The sequence below is a fragment of the Staurois parvus genome, unplaced genomic scaffold, assembly GCF_062004578.1.
Source record: "Staurois parvus isolate SC_StPar_1 unplaced genomic scaffold, SC_StPar_1.0 ptg000171l, whole genome shotgun sequence".
Classification (NCBI taxonomy): domain Eukaryota; kingdom Metazoa; phylum Chordata; class Amphibia; order Anura; family Ranidae; genus Staurois; species Staurois parvus.
The window spans coordinates 475414-492281 of NW_028317967.1; the positions used below are offsets into that span (position 1 = coordinate 475414).

General features: G+C 38.6%; 1 protein-coding gene across 3 annotated transcripts in view; it reads left to right on the forward strand.

Annotated features, from left to right (window-relative positions):
• The window catches only part of DAAM1 (dishevelled associated activator of morphogenesis 1), a 268997-nt gene that overhangs the window by 185646 nt on the left and 66483 nt on the right, over positions 1-16868 (forward strand). For all 3 annotated transcript variants that reach the window (XM_089676532.1, XM_089676535.1, XM_089676533.1), the window contains 8 exons: positions 1480-1813; positions 5395-5505; positions 6577-6680; positions 7852-7918; positions 8014-8131; positions 10769-10907; positions 11753-11811; positions 14471-14658. In XM_089676532.1, the coding sequence (XP_089532658.1) occupies positions 1480-1813; positions 5395-5505; positions 6577-6680; positions 7852-7918; positions 8014-8131; positions 10769-10907; positions 11753-11811; positions 14471-14658 (1120 nt within the window). The remainder of the gene's footprint in view (positions 1-1479; positions 1814-5394; positions 5506-6576; positions 6681-7851; positions 7919-8013; positions 8132-10768; positions 10908-11752; positions 11812-14470; positions 14659-16868) is intronic.

Genomic DNA, 16868 nt, shown 5'->3' on the forward strand with positions numbered 1-16868 from the left:
TGGCAGTGGTCATCTGTAGTAAGGGCAGATGAATCATGTAGTATTTACTTCCTTGAATCTGTCTGCCCTTAGCTCAGGAATTGGCTGAGCTGAGAACCCTCCCTCCCCTCTTGAAGTCTGCTGGGATGTATGAAACCAGGAAGTAACTTAAAAAATGTAAAAAAAAAAGGTTTAGAACAAATAAATATGATATACATTCCTATCTAATTACTAATGCTAGCAGCATAAGTATTAAAAATAGTCCATGTTGATTGAGAGAGTGAAGTTCCATTTTAATGTCTTAAGGAAAGAAGGGCATCCTAGAGCCTCTTTTAGTGAAGGACAATCCTTATTGTGAAGAAGCTTAGGCCCCTTTCACATGGGTGTTCCGTATGTCCGTTTTTCATCTGTCTGTTTATGGACATGTATTTCTATGGCCTAGTGGATGTAAATGGATGATCATCTGTTTGCATACGTTAATGTCCTCATCTGTTGACATCCGTTTTTTTTTTGTTTTTTTTACGGAAGAAAACCCTATAAAAAAAACTGATGTAAACGATCAAAAAAAAAGAGATGTAAACGGACAAAAAACTGATGTAAACGGACAAAAAACTGATGTAAACGGATCTTTTTCTTGGAAAAAAAACGTGACTGAACCGATGAAAAAAACAGACCGCCTATGTGAAAGGGTCCTTAAATAAGGATCTGTAGTTGCCTCATTTTCCGTACTTACTGTAACTTCACAATGACTGAGCCCGGTGCTCTTAAAGTACACAAAGGGACATTTGAGCTGGTTCGAACCTTGATTAGCCCATTCAGATAACAGGTAAAAAGAACATGGTAACAGTAGGCAAAGTTATGTGTCTCTGAGTGGTATCTTACACAGGGCTATGGATTTTCCATGTCACAGCAATAGTTGGCATCGAACTGTCACATGCGCTTTCATACCTGGAAGTGACACACATATCTACATACTCCAATGGCTGAACTGAGAGGCCGGACAGCAAAGGGAAGGTAAAAAAATATGATGATGCCATTTAGGGGATCATAACAAACCTGTTGCTTTACTCTGAATGTGTATTCACAATTTGACATTAAAGGCATCCTGTTATGAGAGATTCACGCTAACTTTGCGCTTTGCATAACATTTTTGTAATGCGTTTGTGTCCGTTTTACACACGTTCCAATTTTTTTTTTTTTACGGAGTATACCAGTACTTTATTTAAAGCAGTCTTTTGAATAGCAGTGCATTGTGCTTTTGAACACGTTCATGCTGCTTGTACTTTTTTTCAGCGCTGGGTATATGTAGCACAACAATCTGGTGTGAACTGCATTCATAGGGAATCTTTTTTTTCTTTCTTTTTTTTTATTGCCATGCATCAGGAATGTGTTCACAAATGCACCCCAGCGCATCTGATGTGAATGAACCCTTCCAACCTATCATTTATAATCATTGGCTTTTTTTGTTACTTTATTCGCTTTTTTTTTTTTCTTTTTCAGGTTCGTCACCAGATTTATTGAGATGGATGGTTTAACGTGCATTTTGAACTTCCTTAAAAACATGGACTATGAAATAGCAGAGTCTCAAATACATACCTCTCTCATCGGCTGCATTAAGGCGCTGATGAACAACTCTCAGGGACGGGCTCATGTCTTGGCCCATTTGGAGAGCATTAATGTGATCGCTCAGAGTCTGGCAACTGAGAACATCAAAACTAAGGTGGCTGTGTTGGAAATTATGGGTGCTGTTTGCTTAGTCCCTGGAGGACACAAGAAAGTTCTAGAAGCCATGGTGCACTACCAGAAATATGCCAGTGAGAGAACGCGCTTCCAGGTAAGACAAAGTGATGTTCCTTTAAATGGGGGAGCATTCTTTTCTTGGCTCAAATAGTTTTGTGTTGTGCATCTCAGAGCCAAAACTATTTCTGTCCCTCTGGTTTGCCCAAGCTCTCACACACTGGTCTCTGATTGTGATTGGGAGCCTTCTGATCATGTGACCACTTTGACAGCCAATCACAGTAATCACATGATCCAGAAGTCTGCCCCATCTTTCAGTATTAAGACCCAGTTAAAGGGTCACCAGGAGGGGCCGGATAAATTAAGCTGGCCTCCATATTATACTTTTGTTGTACAATTCTTAGATTTCAAACCTACCTGATTAGATATTCTACACTGATTGCTTGGGCAGGTCTTCATGTTAAATCTGTAAAACTACAAGAGAATGTACATTCAAACTGTACCATGTGTGGCCAGCGCTAATGTGACCAGATCTTAGAATAGCTTTCTGAACTTATTCAAATTGTTGACTCTGAGTCCTACAGCCTTTTAATCATCTGATTCAGTTGATGGTGGCTTGGAGTGAACTGTAAAGGTGTGCTCTGTTATTCATGGAGATAAAGGAGTGGTTGTTTGGATTTCTCAATATATTAAAAAATCTCTGTAATAATGAGCTCTTCTGATGATCTCAGGTTTTTACTATGAGTTGATAGTTAACTCTGTCATGACCTCATTAGTACAAGGGGCAGAGTGAAATGCATAGCCTTGCAGCGCTCCGAAAGACAAATATAGTTCAGCTTGGAACTTTCAGGGCTCATATACACTGCAGCTGATAAACTCACGTTTAGGAGCTGTTCAGCATTTTTTGCAGCAGCTCCTTCACGTTTGCAGCAGCTTGTAAACGTGGCTAGACGCTGCAAATCTCGTTTAGAAGTGTTTCTGTCTGAAAATGTTTTTGTAACTCTTCCAGTTCCCGATGCTGTCCAGAGCCTTTTTTCATTATGAAAAATGCATGCAAAGTGTTTTCAAGGTACTTGGTTGGACAAAACACTGAAAACAGGATGTTCCTACCAAGCTTGTCACAGATTGTAATGACCAATTCACACCTCAGACCTCTCCTACCCTTGGAAACAAAAGATATGTTAATGACCATTCACACCTCAAATACCTCATCCAGACCCTCACTCCACCAGACACCTATCCCACCTGACTCACTCCACCAGACACCTATCCCACCCTTGAAAACAAAAGAAATGTTAATGAGCAACTCACACCTAAGCTAATTTCAACACATACTGTTGTTTCTGCTTCTACTCTCTGTATTTCTCTGAAAAAGTCTGAAATAGTTAATAATTTACCGCTTTTCAGTGCATTCTTGGCATTTGGGAGGTTCTCCTGTGCTTATCTTTAAAAAACTCTAAACACAAACGCAGATAAAAGCTTTATGCAAACACTGCTAAACAGACGTTTTTTTAACCTACGTTTTCCAGCAGTTTCCATCATTCAGAAGTGTTCTGTGTACATGGGGCCTTACTGTGCCAACTTTAGAAAATCCATAGTGTTCTGAGACACTGGTGTATGGTGTTCTTTTGGTGATGTGAAGTGTTGTTTTTACGCCAAACATATCTTTTGTAATTATGGCCAAAAAGTTCAACCTTGGTTTCATCAGACCATAACACATTTTCCCACATGCTTTTGGCAGACTTCAGATGTGTTTTTGCAAAATTTAGCCGGGCTTGGATGTTTTGCTTCGTAGGAAATGGCTTCCGTCTTGTCACTCTACCCCATAGCCCAGACATATGAAGAATACTGGAGATTTTTGTCACATGTACCACACAGCCAGTACTTGCCAGATATTCCTGCAGCTCCTTTAATGTTGCTGTAGCCTCTTGGCAGCCTCCCAGACCAGTTTTCTTCTCATCTTTTCATCAATTTTGGAGGGACGTCCAGTTCTTGGTTAAGTCACTGTTGCACCATATTTTCTCCAATTGATGACTGTCTTCACTGTGTTCCATGGCATATCTAATGCCTTGGAAATTCTTTTGTACCCTTTTCTTGACTGATACCTTTAAACAGTGAGATTCCTCTGATGCTCTGGAAGCTCTCTGCGGACCATGGCTTTTGCTGTAGGATGCGACTAAGAAAATGTAAGGAAAGACCTACTAGAACAGCTGAACTTTATTTGGGGTTAATCAGAGGCACTTTAAATGATGGCAGGTGTGCACTGACTCCTATAACATGATTTTGAATATGATCGCTTAATTCTGAACACCGCTACATCCCCAGTTATAAGAGGGTGTGCTCACTTATGCAACCGCATTATTTTAGTTTGTTTACTTCCTCCCCCTAAAAGATTTCAGTTTGTTTTTCAATTGAGTTGTACAGTTTATAGGTCACATTAAAGGTGGAAAAAGTTCTGAAATGATTTATCTTTGTCTAATTTGTTTACATCACACAAACCTGACATTTTAACAGGGGTGTGTAGACTTTTTATATCCACTGTAATAGGCATTCATAAACCTTCCCATACTTCAGTTGCAAAACACTCTGTAGTGGCTATTCAGTAATAATTGTTAATGTTTTGTGTTCGTTTTTTGAATTTTCAAAGTTTTGTGCCGGTTTTTCTTCAGATTAATACTTTGCACGTTTCTACTGAATTTGGCGAATAGCAGAACTCAGCAAAGAATGTACTGTGTGTCAGCAACCAGTACCCTCTAATTTGCACTCGTGGCTTTTATTTAAAATTTTATTTCATTTGGATTTTGAATTAAATATTAAATTTGCACTTATGGCTTTTTATGTGTCATGAAGCACATTGTAATTTATATAATGAGCACTGCCCACTAATTAGATGCTACATAAAACATTTTTGCCTGTTACAGGCAGTAATTAGTTCATTGATCAGAATTATGTTCCTATAATAAGTAAACAGTTTGTCCAAAAATTTTGTTCCACTCAGAAATTGCTAAAGCTGATTTTCTATATACTGAAATCACGGCCATTGGAGTCATCACTCAGGGCAGCTGTAATTCTTTTTTGTAAGTTAGAAAGCATAAGCATAGCGCTCTCATTATACTTTTGGTTTATTTTTTGGTTGTCTTTTTTTTGCATTGTTATAAAAAGTTGTTCGTTTTGGATAAAGTTTGGACACACGCAGTTTGATATTTGATACAGTTTAACCACAGTTGGAATAATCTTTTATATATATATATATATATATATATATATATATATATATATATATATATATATTATACAGGACTTATGTAGCGCCAACAGTTTGCTCAGCATATATATGAATGTTTATTCCAACTGTGGTTGAACTGTAACACAAACTGTGTGTGTATGTATGTATGTGTGTGTGTGTGTGTGTGTGTGTATATATATGTGTGTGTGTATATGTATATATATATATATATATGTGTGTGTGTGTGTGTGTGTGTGTGTGTGTGTGTATATATATATATATATATATATATATATATATATATATATATAATTTTATTTTTTTTTTTTTTACCATGTACTTTTTTTGTTTGTTTTTTTTTTTAATGTACGTGTGTTTAAAGTTTTTACTTAGAGTAAGACTATACCCAGTGATTCTTAAATAATCCATTTTTTTATTATGACACTTTTTAGACCCTGATTAATGACCTGGACCGGAGTACAGGAAGGTACCGTGATGAAGTGAGCCTTAAGACTGCCATCATGTCCTTCATTAATGCTGTTCTGAGCCAAGGAGCAGGTGTGGTAAGTATTAATGTATATGTGTGTGTATGTATAAATGTATATGTACTCACCGAGGTCACTAATTTCTGCACAATGTCCTTCGTGCTGCAGTGACAGGACTGTTTAAGACACCTGATTCCTCCACATGCTGTTCTATTAGGATGTGGTAATGGAACAGTTAAGGTAGATGTATTGTCCATATGAGGCCAACAGAGATATGCCTTCATCAGGGTGAACTGTGTAGCGCAAAAGCAACTCATCTACGGCTTGTTGTAGCCTTTGTATGTTTGTGTTTACTACTTTGCAGATCTCAGTGCAATGCATTTCTGCAGGACTGTGTCCTATGTGGATATTTTGCTCTGTTCTCAGCAAAACTGGCAAATGCAACCTCCATACAGATGGGGCTTGACAGCCTTTTGAGTTTCTGTCGACACCTGCCCTTTAGGCACAGACTATTAAAGGATAAGTTCACCTTTGGGAACATGTTCTACCCGTTTTTAGGGTGGAACATGTAACATGTTCTAGCTCCTTCAGCTGCCTCTGTGTGACAGCTCTACAGGGAGAAGTTCCCTGTACCAGCTGTCACTTTTTGAAAAGCACGCAGTCATGCAGGGCTCCACCCACATGACCACGTCATTCATTCAGAATTGTATGGATGAATGAATTACAAGTACCGACATCCTTTGCGGCTGCTGACTTGTAGTTCTCAGTGGCGCTGTTGAACGTTCTAGTAGTTTGAGGCTCCCCTTCTTTGTGTAACTGCCTGCCTGTATGATGTACGGGCAGACAGCTTACACCTGCAGTCTGCAGGAATCCTGCAAGGCACCAGCAATGCTTTCCAGGCTCCTATAAAAAAAATGCACTTTTTTTTTTACCTGCAAAAATGTGCATTTATTACTTTTTTTTTTTTTTTAAAGGTGAACTCGTCCTTTAATTTGTGAAGGTGTCAGAAATTCACATTTACTCTCCCCTACTGCTACGAAAAATGGTTAAAGGGTTCTTTGTTTTTTTTTTTTTGTTTTTTTTTAATAAAATAGTTGATTTTGAAATATCAGATCTATTTCTGACCCAGAACTTGCGTTTGTATTCAAGGAAAGCCTGGATTTCCGACTTCACCTCAGATACGAATTTCTAATGTTGGGGATTCAACCAGTAATTGATAAACTCCGTGAACATGACAATTCGACACTTGACAGGTAAATATATAGTTTTGTACATTGCCCTGCCAATGTGCACTTTTCACTTTTTTGCTAGTTTTAAGCAGATTAGAGTGGCTGACATTGTTTCTTTATTGGATTAGTCCAGACACGGACTGGAAGTCTTCAGCTGTCTCTCAAATGCAAATGTGTCTGGTGTGTTGCTTCACTTCTGAGGATGGGGCTTCCTCCTTCTGTGTTTGTGAATTGCTATATATTGTATGTCTCATAGTTGGGAACTCAGATAGTTTAGAGTGAGGGTATGCAACCTTTAACAGATGGACATCTACCTGAACAACATGGGAGAAGTCAAAGATCACCAGGCAGTGTCACTTCTCAAACGTCTATTTCTCATGCTACTGTGTTGCGATTGCGCATTGCATGGCAATCATGGGTTTAAAACAGGTGGTGAAGAATTCACTCCAGCTATGGCCAGCCTAAAGCTCCATCACAGGATGAAGATATCGGACAAACGATTGTCTATTTTTTTTTTTTTTTTTTTTGCATGCTAGTCTCCATATCAAAAATAAAGAGGTTACGAATTGATTAAACAAAAGTTGCACGATCTGGTATCGTACGAGAAAAACTTTCATTCTTGTACCTTCAAATATCTGTGTACTAATGATCAGATTATTGTACGATCACTTCGTAACTGGTATTTTTTGTACAATTTTCTGATTGTGTGTACTAGGCTTTAGTCTCAGGATATTAACTAGATATAAATATATATATGACATAAAGTAGCAGTTGTGAGGATGGATTTTGTTACACCCCCCAAGTCTCCTCTCCTGCAATCTTCCTGAAGGACACAGTCGCTACTTTGTTCTGATGGTCTTCCTCAGAGTCTTCCCAGCCTGAAATGGCTGATAACATTAAAAATTACTTTTTTGTCTAAATGCCAAATGTTAACACAGGCAACAATATACTAATACGTACAGCAAATCAGTTCTTCCATTTCATAGAAATGTCAACATTCATTTTTGTAAAGTTGTATAAATAGTTCTGCTGCTTGCGGCACTTTTAATGGTAATCTAGGAGAATCTAGGACAGTGTGGGAAAAGCATTGTTCTTTTTATCATAGAGAATGATTATTAATAAAGATTATGTATGTATAATACTAAATACACCAGAAGCATTTTTATTATACCCTTGTAATCTGTTTTACTAATAGGCATTTAGATTTCTTTGAAATGCTGCGAAATGAAGATGAGCTTGAATTTGCTAAACGATTTGAGCTGGTGAGCATTTCAGTTCCTTTTTTATTGGGTTGGGGGTGAACGAATGCGTTCCTTTCTCTACACCAATCTCTGAATGCGTACTTTTCTCTACACAGGTCCACATAGACACTAAGAGTGCCACTCAGATGTTTGAGCTGATTCGGAAGAGAATAACGCACTCCGAATCCTATCCGCACTTTATGTCTATTCTACACCACTGCCTCCAAATGCCTTGTAAGTATGGAGGCCACTAAAGGGATGTCTTACAGGTTAAGAAAATCTAATGACACAACCAAGTCTAACCTTGTTTTGACGTGTAATAAAACAGACATCATCATATTCTAAGGCTTGAATACAAACAAGTGACAAATGGGAACAATCTCTATTGCAACTCATGGAGTGCAGCTCTTGTATGTGTTGGGATGTGCAGGGAACACAGGCTGTAGTGTTGGTCTGTGATATTGTTTTACCCTTGGTCTGTGATTAGTGCTATTGGCTAATCCAGTATAACAAAATGCAAATTATGAATTTTTTTTTTTCTTAACCACACACACCTCACTTTATCTCTTGTAATTCTTTGGTGTAGCACCTCATTATCAAATCAGCACTTTATCATTTTATAATATCTTATGACAAAGATGACTTTCTTGAAGCCTTGCTATCAGGAGATCTTCCTACGTGAACCAGCTTTCCACCAAAAATCATGTTGAGGCAGTCATAAAGTCAACACAAATAAGTGTGTGAAGATAAACTCATTCTTAGACTGTTCTAAAGTTTAGTTTGTCTAGTGTTACCCAAGTGTGCCACTCTATAGCATTTCATTGAAAATGGCCTAAGATTTTGCTGAAGACTAACTGAATTTTGTTGAAACTGTAATTTTTCCCTCTGTGAAATTTCAGCAAAATTAATTGGTATCCACTGGGGAGCAAATTTCACAAAATTTCAGCACTCATCCTGCAGGTGAGGCTTCATCACTATCTGCGATGTCCATGCATATTATCTCAATTTTTTTTAACAAATTACAATATCCCAGAGGTATATTGGCATTTTCAACAGATGAGTTTTCAGGGGTTGCCAAAAGATGGACAGTGTGGGAGATAGGGGCAAGGAGTTCCAGAGCAAGGGAGAATTTTTGGAGAAATCCTGGGGGCAAGAATTGGGAGTAGGTAACTGGGGAGCTAGAGAGCAGGAGGTCCTGGGAGGAGCAGAAAGACTAGTTTGAATGATATTTTGAGACAAGGTTTGTGATGTAGCGTGAAACAGAGTTGATGGATTTGTATGTTAGTTTTTTGAAATTTATTAATCGGACAAGAAGTTCAGGGATTGGCCTCTGGTGATGGGCCACTGAACGGCTGGTAAAGTGTGGACAAATCTGGCAGCTGCATTTCTAATAGACTGAAGGGGGGGATAGCTTTTGTAGCGGTAGGCCAATGAGACAGATGCAATAGTTGAGGTGAGAAAGGGAATGAACTAGGAACTTGTGGTGTCCGTTGTTATGCCGGGTACACATGGGCCGATTATTGGCTGAAATCAGCTGTTACATTAGAAACTGGACGACTTTCGTGATGTCAGGTTTTTTTTTTTCTCCGTTCGCTGGGTTGAATGAAAAAAACTTAGTGTATACCAGGTTTTAAGAAAGATCAGATTTTGTAATTTTGTGTAGGTTAAGGAAGCAAAATTTAGACAGTGATTAGATATGGGGCAGAAAGAACGAGTCAAAGTTCTTTATTACATCTTAGCACCATGGCATGAGAATAAGATCATTCATCAAGAATCAATCAGCTTTTATTGCACAAGAATTTAAACTGTTATATTTCAGAAAACTGTCTTTCAAAGATGTTGGCTTTGCAAGCAATTGGCAGTTGGTATCTTAAGCATTTAACATGAGATACAACAAATTTGAATATTGCTTGTAAAAATTAAATTATTCATTCATGACTGAAATATTCCAGCAGTGTGGATTATGTGTCATTTTATTATGAATTTAGAAAAAGAGCTTTCAGAAAGTGATTGGTGGAGGAACAATTCTGGCTAAAGACACCTGTGAGTGGTTGGATGTGTAGGCACAATTCAACTGCCCTCAAGAAAGGGTGCCAGTCACTGGGCATGACTGCTGTTTGGCATTGCCAGTCCTTTGTGGTTTGCCTACAGAGTGGGAGGCAAGTTACAGATATCATCAGCAATGGGCTTATCTTGGGGAAGCAATGACAGTAGGGTTTCTCAGCATGTGCTAATCACTACTTTTTCCCAAAAGGCTTGCATGACAGTGCATGTGGGCAACTGAGATGAGATCATAGCTGAATCCATGGTACATGATGATCCTTTAGTGAGGGCAGATCCTAATGCAATGCACAGGTTTCATTTTGTGTTGCATAGTTTGAAGGTCTTGAGTTGATGCTGTTCTGCCTGGAATATACATTTACATTTTGGCTTGATTTCATAATGTTATCAGCACTGATAAAAGCACTTGATAAAACCGGTTTCATCCTCCTGGATGACCACGACCTTTACTAACATTTCAGAGTTTTCTGCTTGGACAGCTGTGATAGTCGGCTGTTGCTGTTGGCCTGGGCTGTGTAATATGTCTGCTGCACCCCAGTGTTGAGAAGACACTTAACTGTTCTTAGATCATAACTTCATAGTATCTGGCGCCCAGCTGACATTGCTTATATCTTTTTGGCTGGCTCCGCTGTTTTCTCTCCATTGCATTTCTGCCACGTCACAGATATTTATAGAACACTTGTTTAGTGACAATTGATTATTTTTGTTTCTTCCAAGAACACGATAACTTATCTGAAACATTGTATGTAGAAGGCCATGTCCTTGTTATTTGTGAATGTTTTATTCATAGTTTATTTTTTTTTCTTCTAGATAAAAGAAGCGGCAACACTGTGCATTACTGGCTACTTCTGGACAGAATAGTTCAACAAATCGTCATCCAGAATGACAAAGGGCAAGATGCGGACATCTCCCCACTGGAGAATTTTAATGTCAAAAATGTTGTTCGAATGTAAGTCTTCAGTGTTCAGAAAAGCAAAAATTTAGATCTTTATTTAGAGCATTGTTACTTGTATAATATAAAATGCATAAATCTCCAAACTTTATCTATTTTAATTGTAGTTAAGGGCTTGAATTCTGCAATCTTAAGGCAATAAGTACACTCTAATTGGATAAGGAAGATGTGGGTGGGGCTTGGTTTTGAAGTCACAGGCGTCAAGTAACAGGTAGTTTGTAATAAGCCAGTTACATATTCTAGGAGGAGGGTACTCCTCTTAGTTATAGCAGATACCTTGCAGTGCCTGCTCTTAAGAGGACTTTTATTGCTTTAGAACATCCTTTCTTAACCTTTTCATGCCAGAAGAAGCCTTCAAGTAATTTGTAGGTCTTAGCCAAAACCAGTTCACTGGGGGGTCAGTTGAAAGAATGTCTCTCTTCCCCCAACAGTGGTGGTCAGATTGCCGCCCTCACAAACAAAAAAAAATAAAAAATCATTGGTGTCCTGCAGTTGGCCCTACCAAGTGATGTTGGCCCCACTAAGTTGTGTTGGCCGCAGAGCCATGCGAGCACCATCAAATGAGAAATCAATCAACCATAGCTCAAAGAAGCCAAGGGTTCCACATGGCTAGAATAGCAGACAGGCTAACTTGGCTCAGTCACAGTCCAGATGAATGAAGAATAAAGCAATAGTACAACTCTATAAATAAGATCAGTTGAGTTTATGAAGTACAAGGCAGCATGTGGCCCTGAAATGGTGTCGGAGGTAAACTGACGTGAACAGATTCCTGAATTTCTGCTGTCACATGATTTGGCTACAATGATTTCCAGTAAACCAAAGTACTACTTTAATGTTTTCAGGCTGGTTAATGAGAATGAAGTCAAGCAATGGAAGGAGCAGGCCGAGAAGATGAGGAAAGGTACATTTGTTTCTTTGTCCATTTTGAACTGTCAGGAGGTTTCTGCAGTATGTAGTACTGGGAATTAGGCGTTTTAGAGGGCAGGTCCATCCATAACTGATATAATGGAATCTAACACCATTTGGTCTATTTACATGTCCCTTGTCTTCTGTCTACAAGAGTCTAATATAGATTTCCCAGCTGCACCAGCTTACCACAACCATCATAAGGTTGGCATTTTCCACCATTCTTCATTTATTTTATATTTTAGGCCTCATGCACACTGGACATTTTACAGCTGCTCCTAGGAGAATCTGTTTTTTTTTCCTGTCTTTGAACTTCCGTGCATGTTAGCCTATTTGTCAATGCACACAAACTTTTAGTGGCAGCACAGTTTAGAGCCAGGAAGAAAAACCCAGTGCATCCAGGAGTAGCAGAGTTGTAGCAGAAAAAACTAGGCTAGAAAAAAATAAATTGGCATGCTTAGCGCTTGTGCATTGATTCAATTCAATAGCCAGAATAAATCATTTATTCTGGCCATTGAAATAAATTAACACTCAAATGCTTGATGAGGCTAAACATGCCTAAATGCATACACACTTTTACACTTTAACAACTTTTGTTGCCAAAACACTGCTGCCAGGAGGAAGTCTTCTAGGAGAGTTAAAAAACAAAAAAAAAAAAACCCAGTGCACATGAAGCCTTATAATGCAGAAGGAGAAGCTACACAACTTTGCTGGACATCATAATTTCAGAGCTCAGGTGGATCTATCCAAGAGATACAAGTAACCTTTGAGTAAATCAGGTTTTGGCGCTCATACAAAACTGATAGAGTGAATATAAAAAGTCTACACACCCTTGTTAAAATGTCAGGTTTCTGTGATATAAAAAATGAGACAAAGATAAATCATTTCATAACTTTTTCCACCTTTTAATGTAACCCGTAAACTGTACAACTCAATTGAACAACAAACTAAAATCTTTTAGGGGAAGGAAGTAAACATAAAAAACTAAAATAATGGGGTTGCATAAGTGTGCACACCCTCTTGTAACTGAGGATGTAGCTGTGTTCAGAATTAAGCAATCACATTCAAAATCATGTTAAATAGGAGTCAGCACACACCTGCCATCATTTAAAGTGCCTCTGATTAATCCCGAATGAAGTTCAGCTGTTCTAGTAGGTCTTTCCTGACATTTTCTTAGTCGCATCCTACCACAAAAGCCATGGTCTGCAGAGAGCTTCCAGAGGGATCTCATTGTTAAAAGGTATCAGTCAGGAGAAGGGTACAAAATAATATTCAAGGCATTAGATATACCATGGAGCACCGTGCAGTGAATACAGTCCTCATCAAGTGGAGAAAATATGGTGCAACAGTGACATAACCAAGAACTGGACATTCCTCCAAAATTGATGAACAGACGAGAAGAAAACTGGTCTGGGAGGCTGCCAAGAGGCCTACAGCAACATTAAAGGAGCTGCATGAATATATGACAAGTACTGGCTGTGTAGTACATGTGACAATTGTGACTTACTCTTACTCTATGTCTGGGCTAAGTGGTATGGAAGCCTTTTCTTACGAAGAAAAACATCCAAGCCTGGCTAAATTTTACAAAAACTCATCTGAAGTCTCCCAAAAGCATGTTGGAAAATGTGTTCTGATCTGATGAAACCAAAGTTGAATTTTTTTGGCCATAATTCCAAAAGATATGTTTGGTGCAAAAACTACACTTCACATCACCATACCCACAGTGAAGCATGGTGGTGGCAGCATCATGCTTTGGGGCTGTTTTTCTTCAGCTGGAACAGGTAGGTAGAGGGCTGTGCACAGGAGATGCCCTTGCAATCGGAAAGATGTGGAGTGTTTTTGCAAGGAAGAGTGGGCAAATATTGCCAAGTCAAGATGTGCCATGCTGACTCATACCAAAAACGACAGAGTGCTGGAATAAAATCAAAAGGTGCTTCAACAAAGTATTGGTTTAAGGGTGTGCACACTTATGCAACAATGTTATTTTAGTTTTTTATTTTTACTTCCCTCCTAAAAGATTTCAGTTTGTTGTTTAACTGAGTTGTATAGTTTATAGGTTATATTAAAGGTAGAAAAAGTTCTGAAATGATTTATCGGTCTCATTTTTTTACATCACAGAAACCTGACATTTTAACAGGGGTGTGTAGACGTTTTATATCCACTGTATATCAGATTTAGATGGACTTGGTTACTAAAGGCTTAAGCTAGGCAAATACATTGCAGTTTGATTGTACAATCGCCATTACAGGTATTGACAAATATGTAATGCAAAGTCACACCTAAACAATTCATTAAATTCAAATCCAGGCACACTCACATTATAAGAAGTGTAGCCAGCTTTAATCTAATCTAAATATTTGAACTCCAAATAAAACTCCAAATAAAATAAGGGGTGTAATGTTCTTGTAACGCCCTGCTGCGTAGCCTCCTAATTATTCTTAAAAAAATTATTGATCTGTTTTGCAACCTCAATAAAAATATTGTATTGTAAAAAAAAATATTGTTCCTGACAAAATTATAATGCACAAATAAAAAGTAAAAAAAATATATAGAACTATAACTTATAGCTGTTATTGTGTAATGTGCACGCACAATGTCATGGGTTTTATTTCTGTATCTAGTAACGCATGTCATGTTATTCTATCCTATCCTAGAACACCAAGAGCTGCAGCAAAAGCTGGAGAAGAAAGAGCGGGAGTGTGATGCCAAAACTCAGGAGAAAGAGGAGATGATGCAGACTCTGAACAAGATGAAGGAGAAGCTAGAAAAGGAGTCTTGTGAAAATAAGCAGGTCAAACAACAAGTGATGGAGCTCACAGCACAAATACAAGAGCTCAGCAAAGTAAGGCACTGTCATTGTAGTCATCTGTGACTAACGTGTTTTACCTTTTTGAGATGTCTCAGACCTTCAACTTTGCTTATATAAAGCAGGCAGACTCTAGAGTCTTGGTACAATCCCTTTAAAGCTGAACTAGGTTATATACTTGGGGGCTAAGAGTATGCATACATCATACATACTAGGGGGTACAACTGAGGGAATCAATGGTGAAGGATCTGGGGGTTCTGGTAGATCACAAGCTTAATAATGGCATGCAATGCCAAGCTGCGGTTTCTAAATCTTCTCTTGTATTAAGAGGTATAGATTCCAGAGAGAGATATCATATTACCCCGGTACAAATCATTCGTTAAACCTCATCTGGAATATGCAGTTCAGTTTTGGGCACCAATTCACAACAAGAACATTGGGGTACTGGAGAAAGTACAGAGAAGGGCAACTAAGCTGATAAGAGGCATGGAGGAGCTCAGCTATGAGGAAAGATTAGAGGAATTGAATTTATTCTCTTGAGAAGAGAAGATTAAGGGGGGATATGATCAACATGTATAAATACATCAGTGGTTCATATAGTGAACTCGGTGTAGAGCTATTCACCCTGAGGTCATCACAGAGGACAAGGGGGCACTCTTTATGTCTAGAGGAAAAGAAATTCAATCTCCAAACACGGAAAGGTTTCTTCACAGTGAGCTGTGAAAATGTGGAATAGACTTCCTCAAGAGTTGGTTCTGGCCAGCTCAGTGGATTGCTTCAAAAAAGTCCTGGAATCTTTCTTAGATACACAGAATATAACTGGATACTAACATTTATAGGTAAAGTTGATCCAGGGAATATCCGATTGCCTCTCGGGGGATCAGGAAGGAATTTTTTTCCCAGCAGGAGCAAATTGGATCATGCTTTGCTGGGTTTTTTTCCCTTTCTCTGGATCAACTGTGAGTATAGGATTAGAACTTTTTTTTTTTTTTTTAATAGTTGAACTGGATGGACTTTTGTCTTTTTTCAGCCAGACTAACTATGTAACTTCAGGCAGGCATTAAAAAAACTAATTTATACAGCTCTGTATTATTTATTACTGTACATCATTAAATGTATTTTTAACTGGAAGCAGCCCCCTGTACAGCAGAGCTTAGACTGAAAAAAATAGAAACCGCACAAGGAGAGCCAAGTCACTTGTGGCTGCAGTGCTCATGCACTAGCAAGACATGCTAGTAGAAGAAGAGAGCAGAAAGATGAGCTCATCAGTCTGCTGCTTATCCTTCACTGTCCATTCACAGGTTAGGGGAGTGAGAAAACCTGAAAATGTTACCTAACCACAGCAGAGAAAAATGAGGTGCCCCTGCCAGACAAGGCTATGCTTTTGGCGGAGAAGTTTTAGAACTAAATGGACATACACATTTTTGACAAGCATGACTTGTATATGTTTTTCATCTGTATATATAGTTAGCTGCCTAGAGTTATGCCTTAAATTGATCAACCATGAAATCTGGTTGCTATGGATTACTACCATTCATTGAAATACCTTGTGAAATAAGCCTAATTACCCCATGAAGTGATATACAGTTCTAGATTGTAATATATTCAAGTACATGTAAATGTCCCCAGGTTTAGAGCCCATTCACACTTGTGTGATTTTGTCATGCAACTTTGGGTCCAAAGTTGCAGGACAAGTCACACACTTTGTTTCCCAATGAGTACCATTTATACCTGTGTGACTTCAAGTTGCAGCAACTTGAAAGTAGTTTCTGCACTACTTTGGTCCGACTTTCATGCTTGAGGGCCATAGACTTCAATGTAAACCCTCCAAAGTCGGATGAAAGTCACACTTGAATGATATATGTGACTTGTGTGTGACTTTGTACAGCACAGACAGTCATCCTTGGTAAAAGTCACATTCATACAGAGTCACATTAAAGTTGGATCAAGTCACACTGTAAAGTCTCAGTGAAAATTGCACAATTTTTGAAGTGTGAATGGAGCCCTTTTAAAAATGCTGCAAGTAGGGAAAATACATGTGGATCCTGGCAGAAGCTGTAGTGAGCTTGCAGCACTGCCTCTGCCGCACTGAAATCCCATGCAGTGTTGTCAGACCTGCCCCATTCTCTCTTGGTGGAAAACGGTACATCTCCCCTTTTATGTGATGGAGATGAGAACCTTCAGGCATTCATATCTTGAGCTTCTAGCCTGTCTAGGTAGCAGGTTCCTCACCTTTTACATTTGTC